This window comes from Periplaneta americana, chromosome 14, assembly GCF_040183065.1.
Source record: "Periplaneta americana isolate PAMFEO1 chromosome 14, P.americana_PAMFEO1_priV1, whole genome shotgun sequence".
NCBI classification, from domain to species: Eukaryota; Metazoa; Arthropoda; class Insecta; order Blattodea; family Blattidae; genus Periplaneta; species Periplaneta americana.
Window position 1 is genome coordinate 89,898,431 of NC_091130.1, and position 16,407 is coordinate 89,914,837.

At 39.1% G+C, this 16,407-nt stretch overlaps 1 protein-coding gene across 1 annotated transcript in view; it reads right to left on the reverse strand.

Moving 5' to 3' along the window:
- l(3)80Fj (lethal (3) 80Fj) overlaps positions 1-16,407 on the reverse strand; it is a 499,933-nt gene that overhangs the window by 101,009 nt on the left and 382,517 nt on the right. Inside the window, exons 33-34 of the mRNA XM_069845727.1 lie at positions 11,313-11,582; positions 2,068-2,181 (exon numbers count right to left, since the gene is read on the reverse strand). Coding sequence (XP_069701828.1) covers positions 2,068-2,181; positions 11,313-11,582 — 384 coding nt within the window. The remainder of the gene's footprint in view (positions 1-2,067; positions 2,182-11,312; positions 11,583-16,407) is intronic.

Sequence of the window (16,407 nt, forward strand, 5' to 3'; positions counted from 1 at the left end):
CTGGATTAATCTTGCACAGGACAGGGACCGATGGCGGGTTTACGTGAGGGCGGCAATAAACCTGCGGGTTCCTTAAAAGCCATAAGTAAGTATAGGCAATCACAAGAAAAAAAAATTGAAATTACGATAATATAGTTTTCCATGTCCACTCTTTAATTTAACTGGTACACTACCGCACTTACTCGCGTAACAGAAGCCATTGCATAATGTATGCACCTCAATTTTTGACAGTAATATGTAGGAAAAAAAATCCCCGCATAAAGAATGCATAACATACCAATTGCTACCTGTGGTACTGGTAATATAATGTAGTAATGTTGGATGCACTTCATTCGTTTAAATTTTTAAAACAGAGTTAATTTATTACCTTATGATTGGTTCTTTTTAATAGTTTAAAAACTTTCACTGTGTTATTAAGCAGCATTAATGTCAATTGTTGTCTCTTGTAGTGCTGCTTGCTTCAGTTGTGTTGTAGACAGACGTAACGACTAACATCTCGTAAGGAATTGCGCAATAATTTCTAGTGTGTCATCACTTGCATGACTTGATACGATTGTGTGGGAGGTGGTAAAACTCCACCTTTCTGTTTACTTCAATATCGTCTTATCAGAAATTCACTACAGAATTCAGGCATAAAATCTGCTAATTGCAGATTTTTTCTGCAAGAAATAGTGTACATAATGTTCTAATAAAGGTACATTCAGTGTAATCACTAACCATTCGGTTGTTCATTTTATACCCTATTTAAGCAAACAATACATTTTTTTTATTACAAGCTTACAAACAAGAATAAAATATTACTAGATATGTCCATTATGATTTTATATTATTTATGATTATTATTAAAAATTAAATTCATTATCATCTAGGGAACTGTGGGATACGTTCATAACTCTGTTGCATCTATTATAAGCCTAAATACGGTAATTTTTGTGGTTTCCCGGTATTATCATTTTCCTGTATTTATCATTTTTATTCCCTGCCCCCCCCCCCCCAAACGATGTAGTTTGGAAAAAAGAAAAATTATTAGTCAAGGAAGTAATTCCATTCTCGAAGAGGCAGTTTACATTGTGATATGCACAGACCCAGTAAGCACCGAGCATGCATAGTATGTTATAACTGAAACTTTGAAAATTCAGGTGGCCCAAATATTTTTTCTGGGTTTATACAAAGACATTCGAAAGGAGAACCGGTATCAGATCTACTGTTGTGCGAAAAGGCATTACAGCTTAATAATAAATTGAGTGGCTCTTAAGATTTCAAATGTAGCACTGGCTGGTTAAACAATTTCAAATAACGGCATGGAATAAGGGAGTTGCAGATTGAAAGAGAAATAAAATACACAAATCCTTCAATTTTATGCACTCTGTAGTTCCCAGGTTCGGTTATCCGAACAATCTAATATTCAAACTGTAGCTGGTCCCAATTAGTTTGGACAATTGATATTCTACTGTATTTTGAAATTATGGAACTTATTTTAATCATGGGTCCTATACATGTGGTATTTAAAAAATGCATATGTTCAGAATAAAGACACAAAAATAATTACTATGAAAATGATAAAGAATGAATCACCAACTTGAGTACTGAATAACATTGCACTGCTCACATTATGAATTTGGAAAATGAATTAATGCTCTGCATGGACTCACATGATAGAATTATGCCGATTTGTGAAATTAAAATCTTTTTTCATGCTAATGCTATCTTCATACAAAATGATTTTTTAAATCATAATTAATATTTAAAAACATTTTTTTTTCCATACATGGATTTACAACTTTTGATATCTTACAAAGCCCAGTTGTAGTCTATTGTACAGAAGAATTGAAGACTGCAAGATGGAGGTACCGTAAAGTGGGGTGACTTTGAACGTTGAGGTGACTTTGAACAGTAACTTAGCGCCTTTCTAAATTAAATGCTGTACCCAATTGAGAAAAAACTGTTTAATTTGTTAATAAATTAGTTCAGTTTTTTCGCAATTGGGTACAGCATTTAGTTTAGAAAGGTGTTAAATTACTGTTCAAAGTCACCCCACTTTACGGTACATAATTTAAAGTATTTTACCTTTGGCAAACAGAAACCTGGAAGCAAATCCTGTCCTTTCAAATCACTAACAGCAAAACGTACTGCTTGTCTAATATCACCAACATGTGCAGTTTGTTGAGATGAGTCCAAAGTCTGCAAAAAGAAATATTACTAGGATGAATGTATGGAAAATAAATGATCTAATATATGGAATACAAAGTAATGTTATAAGAAAAAAATACAATGAAATTACAGAATCATATATTGTACAGTATCCTAGGTATAATGTGTCAATATAACCTCAATCTCACAATTACATTTCTTTGGAAATTTCGAAATTTTGTGTAACTCTGTATGTTTAACTTTCAGAATCGTACAATGACCCTCGTCTAAAGCAGGGGCCAGCAACATGTTGATCGTGAGAACAGACTTACAATGGAATGCTCACTATACTCATACCGAAATTTACTTTAAAATTTTGCTGGTGTTGTCCATGTCCTATAAGCAGCCCACACACCAAAAATTAGATGTGGCTTTCAACTGGAAGTACCCGAAAATGAGTTCAGAATCTCTAGAAACATATAGGGATAATAACATGGTATTTTAGAGAAGGGATTGAGCAACCCTAACAGCCTGCTGCCTTTCTCTGAACAAGTGCCTAGATCAGGTAAGTGAATCATGCGGATCAGATTTTCTGTGTTTGCCCACACTACCTGCAACAAACAGCCTTCTTTTGTTCATATTGGTCAGTTGACTTGTGTTTCCGTGAAGAATAAGACATGAATCCAGTTAATGTATTAGAATTTGCGTTGCATTATTTTCTTGATAAAGGATTTTTTTCTTCGGGCGAAATAAGTTTGGAAGAAACAGAAATGAGCCGGTATATTATTAATTTAATTTTTTAAAATTCTACTGGTGTTTCTGTGATTTTGGAGAGAATTTTAGATATACCAGAAGAAGGCAGTGATGGTGAAATTAGTTACACTTCATCTTCGTTATCCATGTGCAAAATCCACACTCCAAGCGCGAGTGAAATAATGGATCCGAATTCTGAGCCTGCAGTTGGAATCTTCGGAATGCAGAGTTGAACAGCAATTCGGAAGGTGGTAGTCTGCTAGTGTTTGCGTTAAGAGAGACAGATAAAGAGAGCAAGGCAGCATACAACATAGCCATATCGTATTTCACGTACATATGCAATACAAATAGCGCAGGAGAGAATTTGAATTATCAAAAGACAATAATGACCTTAGCCGTTGGTTACTATAAACATGACATCAAACAAACTCTTTCCTTCACTAAAAAAATTCTTTGCACGGTTCTCAATCCCACACCACATGCTTCTGCAGCTGTTTCTTGCACGTTGGCAATGTTGCAGCAAGCATCAAGATGGCCGGCAGCATTCTGCTCGTCAATGTTTTTAAAGTAATTATACACCTTAAACACTATTTTCCGCGCCTGCCTGTCCAATACTTGTCTTTTTACAGTCTCTTCTGCCATTTATTTATCTTACATACACATAGTAAAAGTTTGTTTTACTTATTCAATGTATTGAAACACTCACACGTGAACAAACGAACTCGTGAAGTACTTGTTACAGACTGATTCCAAATGGTTCTATTGTACAAGCTTGTGACGTCACATACTAGAAATGCTATGGCGCATATAGCAGCCAACCGCCTTCCGAACTGCCGTCTAGTCTAGTCTCGAAAGACAGATCTCCAACAAAGTACACTAATTTGAGTTATGTTTCCAGTCCACAGAAAAAGATGAGAGAAGATATTAACAATGATTGTAAGAGAAGAGTAGTAACATTCTGGATTAACAAAGGTGGTAAGAAACGTCATTCTTTGTCCAATGTTCATAGCAAAATTTGGTGATATCATTGAGGCAACTATACAGTCGGAAGAAAAAAGTTGAATCTATGTCCCTAAACCCCATGGAGCATAAAAATTAATGTATTGTAACTTTATACAAAACAACAACGTAACTTTTATTGTTACGACAATAATCACTTTCTATAATTGAATGTAAACACTCCCGTCAACAATGGGATTTCCACTCCACACAGTAACATAGTGTAACTTTTTTTAACTCACAACAGGATTTTATTCTTCCAACAATAATTCCTTTCTACAATTCACCTTAAACGCTCTCGTCAACAATTGGATTTTCACTCAACACAGTATTCGTTATAGCACTCCACCGACGACAATGACAATTTACTTGGACTATTACGAACAACAATGAACTATTAATCTTAACTAATATTTACAAAGCACTATTTACAAATCAGAACTGTCAGTTCTCAGTTCACGGTTCTTCTAGCTCAGTCACTCGAGCTCACAGTATCTCGAACCACAGACCTTCAGAGACAGTTCACTGTACTCGAACTCAGGTCCCTCCAACTGCGGTCCACTGCACTCGAACTCAGGCCTTCGGATGCTGACGCAGTTGCGGACGCACACTCGAGTCGAACTCCGGTACACAAGACTGGCTTGCTTGCTCTGGCTTTCTCACCGACTGGCTGACTAATCAACTGAAAACTACTGTCGTTCCTTCGCGACCGTAATTTATAACTACAGCGACGTAGCCTCGAAAGTTCGAATTCGCGAGTCTTCCACTTCGACGGATTTCTCGGCCTCTCTAGGTAAGCAGAAGATGCGCGCGCAAACTCCCTCTTCACTCTCTCGCCGCGTAGGCCCTTCCCCCTTACTTCTCTCCGCCGCGCGCCGTCCCCGCGCGATCTGCTTTCTTGCGGGACGCTGGTCGTGAGTTCGAATCTCACGTCGCTGTCACATTGCCCCCTCCTTAGGGCTGCTCGTCCCGGGCAGTCCCTTGGTAGGCTGCTAATCGGTCCAGATGCACCACCCTCATCTTCCCTCGAGATTGTCGCTGGATGCGGTACACCACGTCGTTGATCTGGGTCACCACGCGGTATGGTCCATCCCAGGCACGCTGCAGCTTTGGGGATTTCCCTTTGGTCCTGGTAGGTCGGTACAGCCACACCAGGTCGCCTTCCTGGAATCCTGCAGAGTTGGCTAATCTGTCGTAGCGCACTTTCATCCTGTCGCTGGCCATCTTGAGGTGCTCTCTGGCCAGTTGGTGAACTCCATTCAACTTCTCGGTGAGTTCTGCCACATAGTCGCTGGCTGGTCGGCGCTGGGTGGCGTGCCAAACAGCAGATCACAGGGCAGGCGCAGCTCTCTCCCGAAGACCATGTTTGCCGGTGTCATCCCTGTTGTATCGTGGACAGAAGCTCTGTAGGCCAAGAGGAACAGTGGAACTCTGCATCCCAGTCTCGCTGATGGTTGGACACCACTTTCCGCAGGTGCTCCTCCACGGTTTTCATGTACCATTCCACCATGCCGTCGGACTGTGGGTGGAGGGGAGTGGTCCTGGTTTTATGCACCCCCAGACGCTCGAGCAATTCTCCCATCAGGTTGGATTCGAAGTTGCGCCCCTGATCGCTATGCAATTCCCGGGGAACCCCGAATTGGCAGATGAAGTTGTCAAGCAGCGCGTCAGCCACCGTCGAAGCCTCTTGGTTGGGAATCGCGTACACCTCTGGCCATTTTGTGAAGTAATCCATGGCAACTAGCAGGTAGCGGTTCCCGCGATCCGTGACCGGGAACAGTCCAGCAACGTCGATGGCGATCCTCTCAAAAGGAGCTCCCACGTTGTACTGCTGCATGGCTCCCCTGCTGCGTGTCCTTGGTCCGCGACTGGCTGCACAGGTATCGCATCTTCGGCACCATTGTTCCGTGTCGGTTCTCTGATGCAACCAATAGAACCTCTGCCTTAACTTGTCCAGCATCTTGTTGGCTCCCAGGTGGCCTCCAGTCACTCCAGCATGAGTCTCCTCAAGCACTTCCTTCACCTTGCTCCTGGGCAGGACAAGTTGTTCTATGCGGGTCCTTCCATCGGCCGACTCCCAAATCCTCTTCAGGATACCGTCCTTGACAGTGAAGGATTCCCACTGGGCCCAGTAGCTCTTGTAAGTGGTGCTACGGTTGGCGATATCGGCCCATACTGGTCTCTGGCCGGACTCCACATCACGCAGTAGCTGTCCAATGTTTGGGTCCTCCAGCTGCTCCCTCCTTATGGCGGCGTTATCCCATCCTGGGCTCGGCTGGGCGGCAATTGCTCGGACTGCGTGGGCGCCATCCCGCTCTTCTACTTTCAGGCAGTGTTTGCAGCCATCCGGGCATGGACGTCTTGATAAGGCATCAGCGTTGGAATGTTTCTTCCCTTGGCGGTGTTCAGAGGTGAAGTTGTACTCCTGCAGACGTTGAACCCAACGGGCGGTCTGCCCCTCCAGATTCTTGAAGCCCAATAGCCAGGTGAGTGCAGAATGGTCTGTCCTCAGATGGAATTCCTGGCCATACAAATATTTGTGGAAATGCTTCAGGGCTTCCACAATGGCAAGAAGTTCTCTACGCGTCACACAGTAGTTTCTCTCAGCCTTGGACAGTGTTCGGCTGAAGTAGGCAATCACCCTCTCTTGCCCGTCCTGTTCCTGAGAGAGTACTCCGCCGATGCCTACGTTGCTAGCATCCGTGTCAAGTGTGAACTTCCTTCCAGGGATGGGATATCCCAGTACAGGAGCAGTGCAGAGCGCCTCTTTCAGCAACTGGAAGGATGACTCCGCCTCAAAAGATAATTTTATTATACATTGAGGTTAATACTTCAGTTTTTTTTTAGGTCCGTAGTTTTAAATGTTTTCTTAAGAGTTGATGTTAGTAGTTGTGTTGAAAGTACGTTGTGAGTTGGTTGAAATGTATGGAGAAATTCGGGTTTTACTTTTTTTTTTAAATTTTATTTAGTCTTTATTTGTCCGTCCACTGGAATTGTCGTTTCTCCTCGGTCAGCTGGGTTAGAGGCTTAGCGATGTTGGCGTACCCAGCTACGAATCTTCTGTAATAAGTGCAGAGGCCGAGAGAGCGGCGCAACTCCTGCTTGTAATCTTAACTAATATTTACAAAGCACTATTTACAAATCAGAACTGTCAGTTCTCAGTTCACGGTTCTTCTAGCTCAGTCACTCGAGCTCACAGTATCTCGAACCACAGACCTTCAGAGACAGTTCACTGCACTCGAACTCAGGTCCCTCCAACTGCGGTCCACTGCACTCGAACTCAGGTCCCTCCAACTGCGGTCCACTGCACTCGAACTCAGGCCTTCGGATGCTGACGCAGTTGCGGACGCACACTCGAGTCGAACTCCGGTACACAAGACTGGCTTGCTTGCTCTGGCTTTCTCACTGACTGGCTGACTAATCAACTGAAAACTACTGTCGTTCCTTCGCGACCGTAATTTATAACCACAGCGACGTAGCCTCGAAAGTTCGAATTCGCGAGTCTTCCACTTCGACGGATTTCTCGGCCTCTCTAGGCAAGCAGAAGATGCGCGCGCAAACTCCCTCTCCACTCTCTCGCCGCGTAGGCCCTTCCCCCTTACTTCTTTCTGCCGCGCGCCGTCCCCGCGCGATCTGCTTTCTTGCGGGACGCTGGTCGTGAGTTCGAATCTCACGTCGCTGTCACAATAGTATTCGTTATTGCACTCTACAGACGACAATGACAATTTACTTGGATTATTGAGAAAAACAATGTACTGCTAATATTAACTAATGTTCACAAAGTACTATTTACAAATCAGAACTGTCAGTTCTCAGTTCACAGTTCGTTTGCCTTGGCTAGTTCTTCCAGCTCAGTCACTCGAGTTCACAGTATCTCGAACCCCAGACCTTCAGAGACAGTCCACTGAACTTCGAACTCAGGTCCCCCAACTACAGTCCAGTGCACTCGAACTCAGGACTTCGGACGCTCACACAGCTGCGGACACACTCAAGTCGAACTCCGGTCTCGAAGCTGGCTTCATTGCTACACAAGACTGGCAGGCTTGCTGTTCAACGACTACAACAACAACTGCAACTAACTAACTGCTCAAGTTCACTTGCGTGTCGTATTTATAACTAAACCATAGTTTCGGGAAAGTACGATGCTGGAAATTTCTACGGATGTCCAGGAGATGGCACCTCTCGAATTCTCTGGATTTCTTCCCTCAGTCGCAGGCGCATTACTTCCCCCTCTCTGCCGCGATCGCCGTCTCTCCTCTCCCCTCTACACCACAGCACATGCCCCAGGAAGCAGATGTGCACGCAACTTCATTTGCCGCGTCACCCGATCCTTCCACGCGCGCCCCTGCCCTCTGCGGGACGCGTGATCGAGTCTCGACGGTGCTGTCACAGTATGATGAATTATATGCTAGCTTTGTAGAAGCAAGGAGAGAAAAACAGAATGTGACTGATGAAGATTTGAAGCTACAGACCTTGGAAATTTCAAAATACATTTCAAAGAGAAGAAGTAATTTCAGCATATCCAATTCTTGAATCACTTGCTTAAAAAAATTCAATAAGCAGGAAAATACAAAATGAGTCTCGTTCCTTTGTGAAGGAGGAAGAAAAATATATAGTGGCTGAAAGATTTTTGGAAACAGCAAAAGAGAGAATATTAAGTTATTCCCCATCTTCAATTTATAATATCGACAAGAGTGGATTTAAGAGCGAAAAGGACTTTGTCTTTTGTTGGGGAGACACATACAGAAACTGTTGCTCGATCTCATAGCGTGCCCCCCATTCATATACTATTATGTCCACTATTAGTATGAATGGATCTCTGTTGCCTAAATTATTCATTGTATTATATGAAGCTACAATACTTTTGGGTCTAAAGTTTCTAAACGCATGTTTAAGGTAGAAAATTTGTCACTGCAACGAAATCGGAGAAAAATTAGGAAAAAAGAGCTGAGATTCTGGTTCAATGAGGCCCTTCTTCCCTTTTTGTAAAGATAATTGTGCTCTGCTTTTTATTCATGGACCAGTTATAACGATACAACTTGCCTTCAAGACATTCCACCCGGCAAGACCATCAGACTTCTCCAGATTCCTCCTGGAACTACGGGGAAAATTCAACCATTAGACAAGTTTTTCTTTCGGCAGTGGAAAGCATTATATCGTCATCTAACAGAAATTTTGACTGCTAATGAGAATATTCATCTTAAAGTTTTTCAAAGGGACAGTATTTTGAAAATGCAGTTATTCATTCATTACCAAATTTCTTTCCCACGATTCCGGGACTTGATCAAATACTCATGGTTTGCAACCAAGTATACAACAGAACGACCTCCTGAGTTCATTGTACCTGTTAAATACTGCCTAGAAACACGTGTGAAAAATGTGAAGAACAATGTGAAAATAATGTGATTATTTGTTGTGTATAGTGCTGAAAGGATCTGTGTTTTAATCACTCCAACAATGCAAGCTACTTCTGCTATACATTCGTTCCTGACAAAGACAAACAATAAGAATGAATGATCATCTCCTCGCAGCTGGGATGAAGCTGGTAAGGGATGTCCAACTCCAGTTGCTTTGACCCAACACATTCCAGGCTCGATCTCGAGGCCTAGCAGCTGAAAGTCGCAGCTAATTTTTTGTGTGTGTGGGCTTCTTGTAGGACATGTACAACACCAGCAAAATTTTAAGGTAAGTTTCGGTATGAGTATAGTGAACACTCCCTTGTTACTAACTATATCACAAGCATTATTTATTACAGTAAATAAATATTTTAAAATAATTCTAATCATTAACAATATGTATCTTCTCTCTTCCAATTGGTTGTGCTAAATCCTGACAATTAGTGAAAAAGGAAATCATGTTTATTTTGCATTTCTATCTTCTTTTATTCATGTTTTTAGAAGGTTCTTTCCCTCTACACATGCATTCCTATTGTCATATTTTATTCATTCTCAGTAATGCCACACAAAGCGAAGTATTTTATGCATAATCTTTAATGAATAAATTTCACTTAGCATTTAATAAGCTATTTTAGACGGCAAATACACAATACATAATTTTCTATATCTCAGCTTATCGGAACTGTATAATATGCCCGTGAAAAAAAACAAAGTGTTTTTCTCATCCAGATCTCAGATGTTCTTCAAACTGCCAGATAATATCCTGTGTAGTTTCTATAAAATAAATAAAGAAGAAATACGAATCTATAAAAAAAATCCCTCTCTCTCTCTCATTGTTAAAACTCCAGTTATGGACGAAATTCCTCCATGGAAATGGCTGATTCCAGAACATAACATACAAATTCCAGGAAATCATTCGAAAAATGATTCCCCATACATTCGTAAGTTAGATGCCATGGAACTAATCTGCAGCACATATAAGGATCACCTTCAAATTTATACAGATGTACCTCCAAACCCTGATGATGGGATATCAGGAACAGGGTATTATATTCCAAAATATCAAGAAAGTTACTTCATACCATGTTCATCCTCCTCCAGTCTTGATGCTGAATTGATAGCTATTGATGCTGCTCTTTAGTGTGTTACTCAAATTTCTGAAAAATCTATTTGCATACTTACCGGCTCCAAGGGGCTATATTTAATATAACCAAATATGTACCAAATTTATACGCACATAGAATTACTCCTATTCAGAAACAACTAAGTATACTAAAAAAAACTTCAAAAGGAAATAACATTTCAATGGATGCCCAGTCATTGTGGTATACCTGGAAACGAGAAAGTCAATAATATTGCAAAACAGGCAACATATTTGCAACCAAGATCTCTTTAAGTGATATCTTTATCTATTGCCTTTCCTTCAGTAAACTCTCATTTTACAAACCTATGGATCAACAATTGCCTCTCTTCTGACAAAGGACAAATTTTACAATCCATAAAAAAGAAATCAAATGACCTGGAAATGTAGAAAACTTACCCAGACATGTTCAAACATTTTTAACAAGAGCCAGAACAGATCACATTATCACATAATTGTACCTACGCCAATTTCACCTTTCTGATACCTCTATCTGTCTGTGGTGTAATAATCATAATGAAGATCTGGAACACATTCTTCTATACTGTCCATCCATAAACCACAAAAGAAGTAAATTAAAATCATCAGTACCAGTTGCAGAAGATACAGCTCTGCAGTATATATTGACTACACCTCAACTCTGGCTACTAGCAACAGGCATCTATAATGAACACCGATCAAAATATCCCTCATTTCTCATGAAAAACAAGAACTGAAAAAGACTACAGTGGACCTTATGTTGTCAGCAAACAGCTAGATACATTAAGAAGATTGATTGGTTGATATAAGATATGTTACATAAGAAAACACATCTAAAAGATACAATATGTTTTCAAGATTATATAATAAATCACCACTATCATAAAATTACTTATTTGACAAATATGACATACCTTCGTAACGGCACTGAGTGCCTCCCATGCCATCTGCAATACATCCCGGTTTGAATCGGTAAACAAATGTATTAGACCTCGCAGCAATTGTGGGACATACTGCAAATAGTCAGCATGTGTATGTCGGCAGAAGGCACAAAGTAAAGTCACAGATGCACGTCGTAGTTCTACTTTGTCTGATCTTGTGGATTCCATCAGTTGATCCATGATTGTCCTGATGCCAACTTCATCAGTTACTGACAGAACTACAGCCTGACAATACTCCAACTCCTGTAAGCAAGATTAACAATTGTATTACTTGCTAAGTAATACTAAAATTAAAACTCTGCTTAATTGAGACTCAGTTTAACGGAAACGGTGGAGTAGTAAAAATACATACTGCATTTTTTTGGACCAATAACACGCAGTTTGTTTTAATTGTCTAAAATATTTCTGCATGAAGGAATGCCAGCTCTTCTCACACACTTCACAGCAAGACTATGAATAAGGATGACTGCCCTGCAAGGTATGCAGTAAACAGAGAGAACTGTTTTCCACACCCTCAGTTCACTTGCTGTGTGTTCAGACAATGTACTTTGGTCCCGTCAAGTTACTCTTTGGTTACGTATTTTTTGTTTACCCACCTTCTACCCCAAAAATACGTCCGAATAAGAGGTTACAACTAATTCTGTGTGTATTCACTTCTGTGATGCTGTAGATGTTAAGCAGATGTTAGTGCACTACCGAAAATAGTACCCCTGGATTACCCCCCAAAAAAAAAACCTATCACCTGAAATGACTTTGCCTTTAGTTGTATATCCAAAGTTTCATGATTGGGGACTTATTTACATAATTTATGAAGTAAATAGTCAAAAGCATAGCATGTTTTCAAAAACGATATAAACATGTTATGTTTTTAGTTACATGTAAAGGTACAATTCCATAACTGAAATAGTGCAGAAACTACTTCTTCATTGTTCAGAATGTTTATCATATTGTTTCGTAGTTGCACACATGCATGGAAGTGAGCATTTTCATTTGCTAAAAAATTATATACATTAGTAAGGATGGATTTCAACTGAGTGTTATTTATAACTGAATATTTTGTGTTAGGTTGCATAATATGTGGAAATGAAGTTAACGGGGAACAAAATGCAAAAATAAAATTGAAACAAGTCATATATTCTAATGGTAGTATTAATTAGGAGACATTAAGCGAAAATGCTGCACCATTTGGTTAAAAAGTAAGTTCATAAAGAAAAGAAAATCGCAGTGGCGATGACGTCATTGATTCTGCCTGCCAGGTATTAATGACTGTGATACAGGTGATTGTTATTGTGGAACATGAGACATAATAAAACTGTGTCTTCGGGTGTCATCAAACTTATTAGTTTGAACCTGAGGGAGACAGTTCTAATAATGATGATAGTGAAAATTATTTTGAAATCATAGTATACTTTGGGAACAAGCCTTACTGTCCTCGCCCCATCCCCCTGCCTGAAAGTAGCTTCGAAACGTGCCAAATGTCAGAATTTACAGAGTTGCCATATCTTTTGCTAAATGTATTATAATATGTTATGGACTCTTCAATTGTTGAGACCATGTTATTTAGGAATTGAAGTTTATTACAGGCATAAATAAGAAAGTACATGTAAAGATTAAAAAATAAGTAAACTTAAACACAAACAGTTTATAGGGACAGAATGGAAATATGAAAAGTAAATTAGCAGGATAACAAAGAAACAGGTAAGTAGGGCCTACAGTTAAAACAATTGTGACCTTTTCAATATAACTGAGTGCTCTAAGCCTCATTTGAGTCGTCTGAAGAACAATTGTCCACTTATATAACAGATCCTACTTCCGATACCAAATACAGATTAGATGTTTCTATAAAAATATTATTCCATCGCCCTGCCTGAAAGCAGCTTTGACACATGCCAAATATCAGATTTCAAAGGGCTGCCACATCTCTTGCTAAATACATTATTAATGCGTCATGAACTCTTCGACTGTTATAACCATATATTTAGAAATTAAAATTTATTATAAACAAAAATAAGAAAGTACATGTAAAAATTAAAAAAAAAATAATTCAACTTAAACATAAATCGTTTATGGCAAAAGAATGAAATATAACTCAGTCCTTTCCTGCATGGCTTGAGTCAAGTTCTCTTATATTAGGTTATATACAGCTTCATACACTCATAAACAGGCTTTGCATTTTTGTGTGAACACTGAATTTATCGAGGAATATAGCCTTGTATGGAGAGAGTTCAAATGTCTGCCGCTCACTGCATAAGTGGCGGTACAGTAGGTCTACAGTGAATGTAAAATATAATGGAGCATATCATGACAACACTGCAACTTAATTTTAATGGTTTGCACAATCAAAGCATTTTTGAATAAATATGTTTGCCACGCCATTGATTACAAGTGAATTTAAAAATTAATAATCTGATAATAAATATACAACAGAAGTTTTATTCATATTATACAAACAATAATTTACACTTATTTATTGAAATAACTACTATTACAATGACAAAAAATATACATTCTAAGAATATGTTACCATTCCTTACACAAAAATAATCATTTCCAAATTCCAAAATAAACAACTGCGGTGTAGATATTGATGGCGGCATTTGTTTCCTGGTGCACCTCCTCTATGACTGAATGGGATCACAATGAACTTATAGACATATAAACATATGTAATAACATGTGATTCTACATAACACAAGTCAGAACTCATAGGTGTCTTGTAACCTGCTTACGCCTTTGACTGACGTCATTAATGTACCAGGAGAAACTACTCCATCCAATATAGCTCTTGTGACAAAAATGCGAAGCCTCCTCATAAACTGTTCTGCACAATAGGTCACGAGAAAAGTCGTCACTTCGGTTAGAAGAGAATTTAATCATCTTGTGTTCTTCAGTCAGAGTCTGATACTTGTCGAGATTGATGGATGAAAATTTCTTTACCATGGTAATTCCTACATCTGCTACATCTGCAGTTAATTGATTATTTTAAACTTTTATTTATTAAGACATCCTTATTATCAACTACGGAACACAGAAAATTTTTAAGTTGTTTCACCATCTTCACAGTCTGCATCTGCAATTCCCTCATTTTCCAATAAGAAGGTCTTTTTTCTTTCTGGGGGTCTTTGAAACGAAGGGTCAGGATTTAAATTTTCCTCTTCATTTCTTACTTTGAAAACTTCCGCACCACTGAATCATAACAGAAAAATGGAAGGCATTGTTTCAGTTGATCACTGCACTGCACATACACTGACTGATAGAAATTAAGAAATTGCTCTTTTGGTTAGAATGTTAGATACTTGTCAACACCGTATTTCTCCTTAATGAGGGCTGGTTCCTTTGTTGGTCTAAGGGTCAGTCCCTTTAAATAAATGATTAGAAAGGGGAGACTTTTTTGTCATTTCTAGGAAAGAGTCTGTCAAGTATTGTCCCGAACTATAACAGATAGGGCAGATAAAAAATTCTGGTGTAAATGTTCACACTATAGTGAAGTGAATTCCGATGCAGCATGTTTGTTGTGTGGAAGTGAATAATGTGAGAACTGTGAAGACAGATGCTTATTTTTGAGTGATTCATAACTCTTCTTTTATTAAGTTAATTTTGAATAAACAAATTTTAAATTTTACCTGCCACAATTTGAGTTTAAGACCGAGAGCAAAATGAAAAGATGCTTACTAACTTCAGATAATCCAGAGAAAAAAAACCTGGCGCCACATAGTATACAAACAGTCTGTAAGCTGGATAAATTCATGACAGCAATAGGATATAGAAAGTGTCGTAATTCCATTGTGTGTCGTGAATGCTATTAGGCACATTTTCCCGAACTAAGTGGAAATTATTTTGGCTTTAAAAATACGTCAGAAGTATCCTCAATAATGTATGAAAATTAAGTTACATAGGCTTTGTAAGTTTCACAGTGGTTTTATAGTTACTTATATCTGATAAAAAATAATAAATAACTGCACTATAAAGTTAACTAAATAAATATCAGTATATAAAATGAAGATACATAAGCAGACATTATTAAGTTATGATTTACTGTTGATTCCAGAAACGTAATAAGAGCTTCCTCTTCAAATTGCCCTCGAATGGACGTGGTGGGTGTGAGATATTTTGCGGCAGCAACAAGTTCAGCAGCTCACCATCTTCAAGTAGCCATTGGTTATTAATGGAGAAAAATTCGCTCCAGCCCAGGGGATCGAAACTGGGACCCCCAGTTCTACCCACTGGGCGCTCTAACTATTAAGCTATGCCGAGAATCAATTACCAGCATTGGATCAAATCTTTCTCCTTTGGTACTTTTCCTTAGTGGCCTTACTCCAGTCATTTGTCATTACACAAGGAAAGCACTCATTTGAGTGATTTTGGTGGCCAGGATTCCACAGTATATATGCACTGTAGGCAAATAATCTACATAAAGATTAATTATTGGTCCTACAGAATTATCTGTTATGGTTACCATAGGTTATTAATGGAGAAAAATTCGAATCTTTCTCCTTAACCAATGGTAACCATAACGGTAATTCTGTAGAACTAAAAATTAATTTTTACATAGATTATTCGCCTACAGTGCATTTAAGGCCCATTCACAATGAAAATTAAACATAACCGTAACATAAACACAGAAGTTTGCACCCAGGCTACCAAATGGGATCATTCACAATGATTCACATAAGCAATGACATAAACATTACCGTAAGATGTTAACATGAAAGTTTGCAAACTCCAAACTTTCATGCTTATGCTTACGTGATTTGCAAACAGAACACAAATCGTGGAGCACTGAAGTATACGACAGAATATGAGGAAATGGCGTCATTGTTATGTTTCCATGGTTACCAAGTATGTTTGCTGTTATGTTTATGTTCCCATCGTGAATGATGGTATGACTTCTTGATTTTACCGTAACGTTTATATTCTTAAGTTAATGCTTACGTTATGTTTAATTTTCATTGTGAATGAGCCTATACTGTGGAATCCCGGCCACCTAAGTCACCGAAATGAGTGCATTCCTAGTGTAATGAGAATTGACTTAGGCTGGTATTCATATTTGACACTTTCGATTAAAGTGT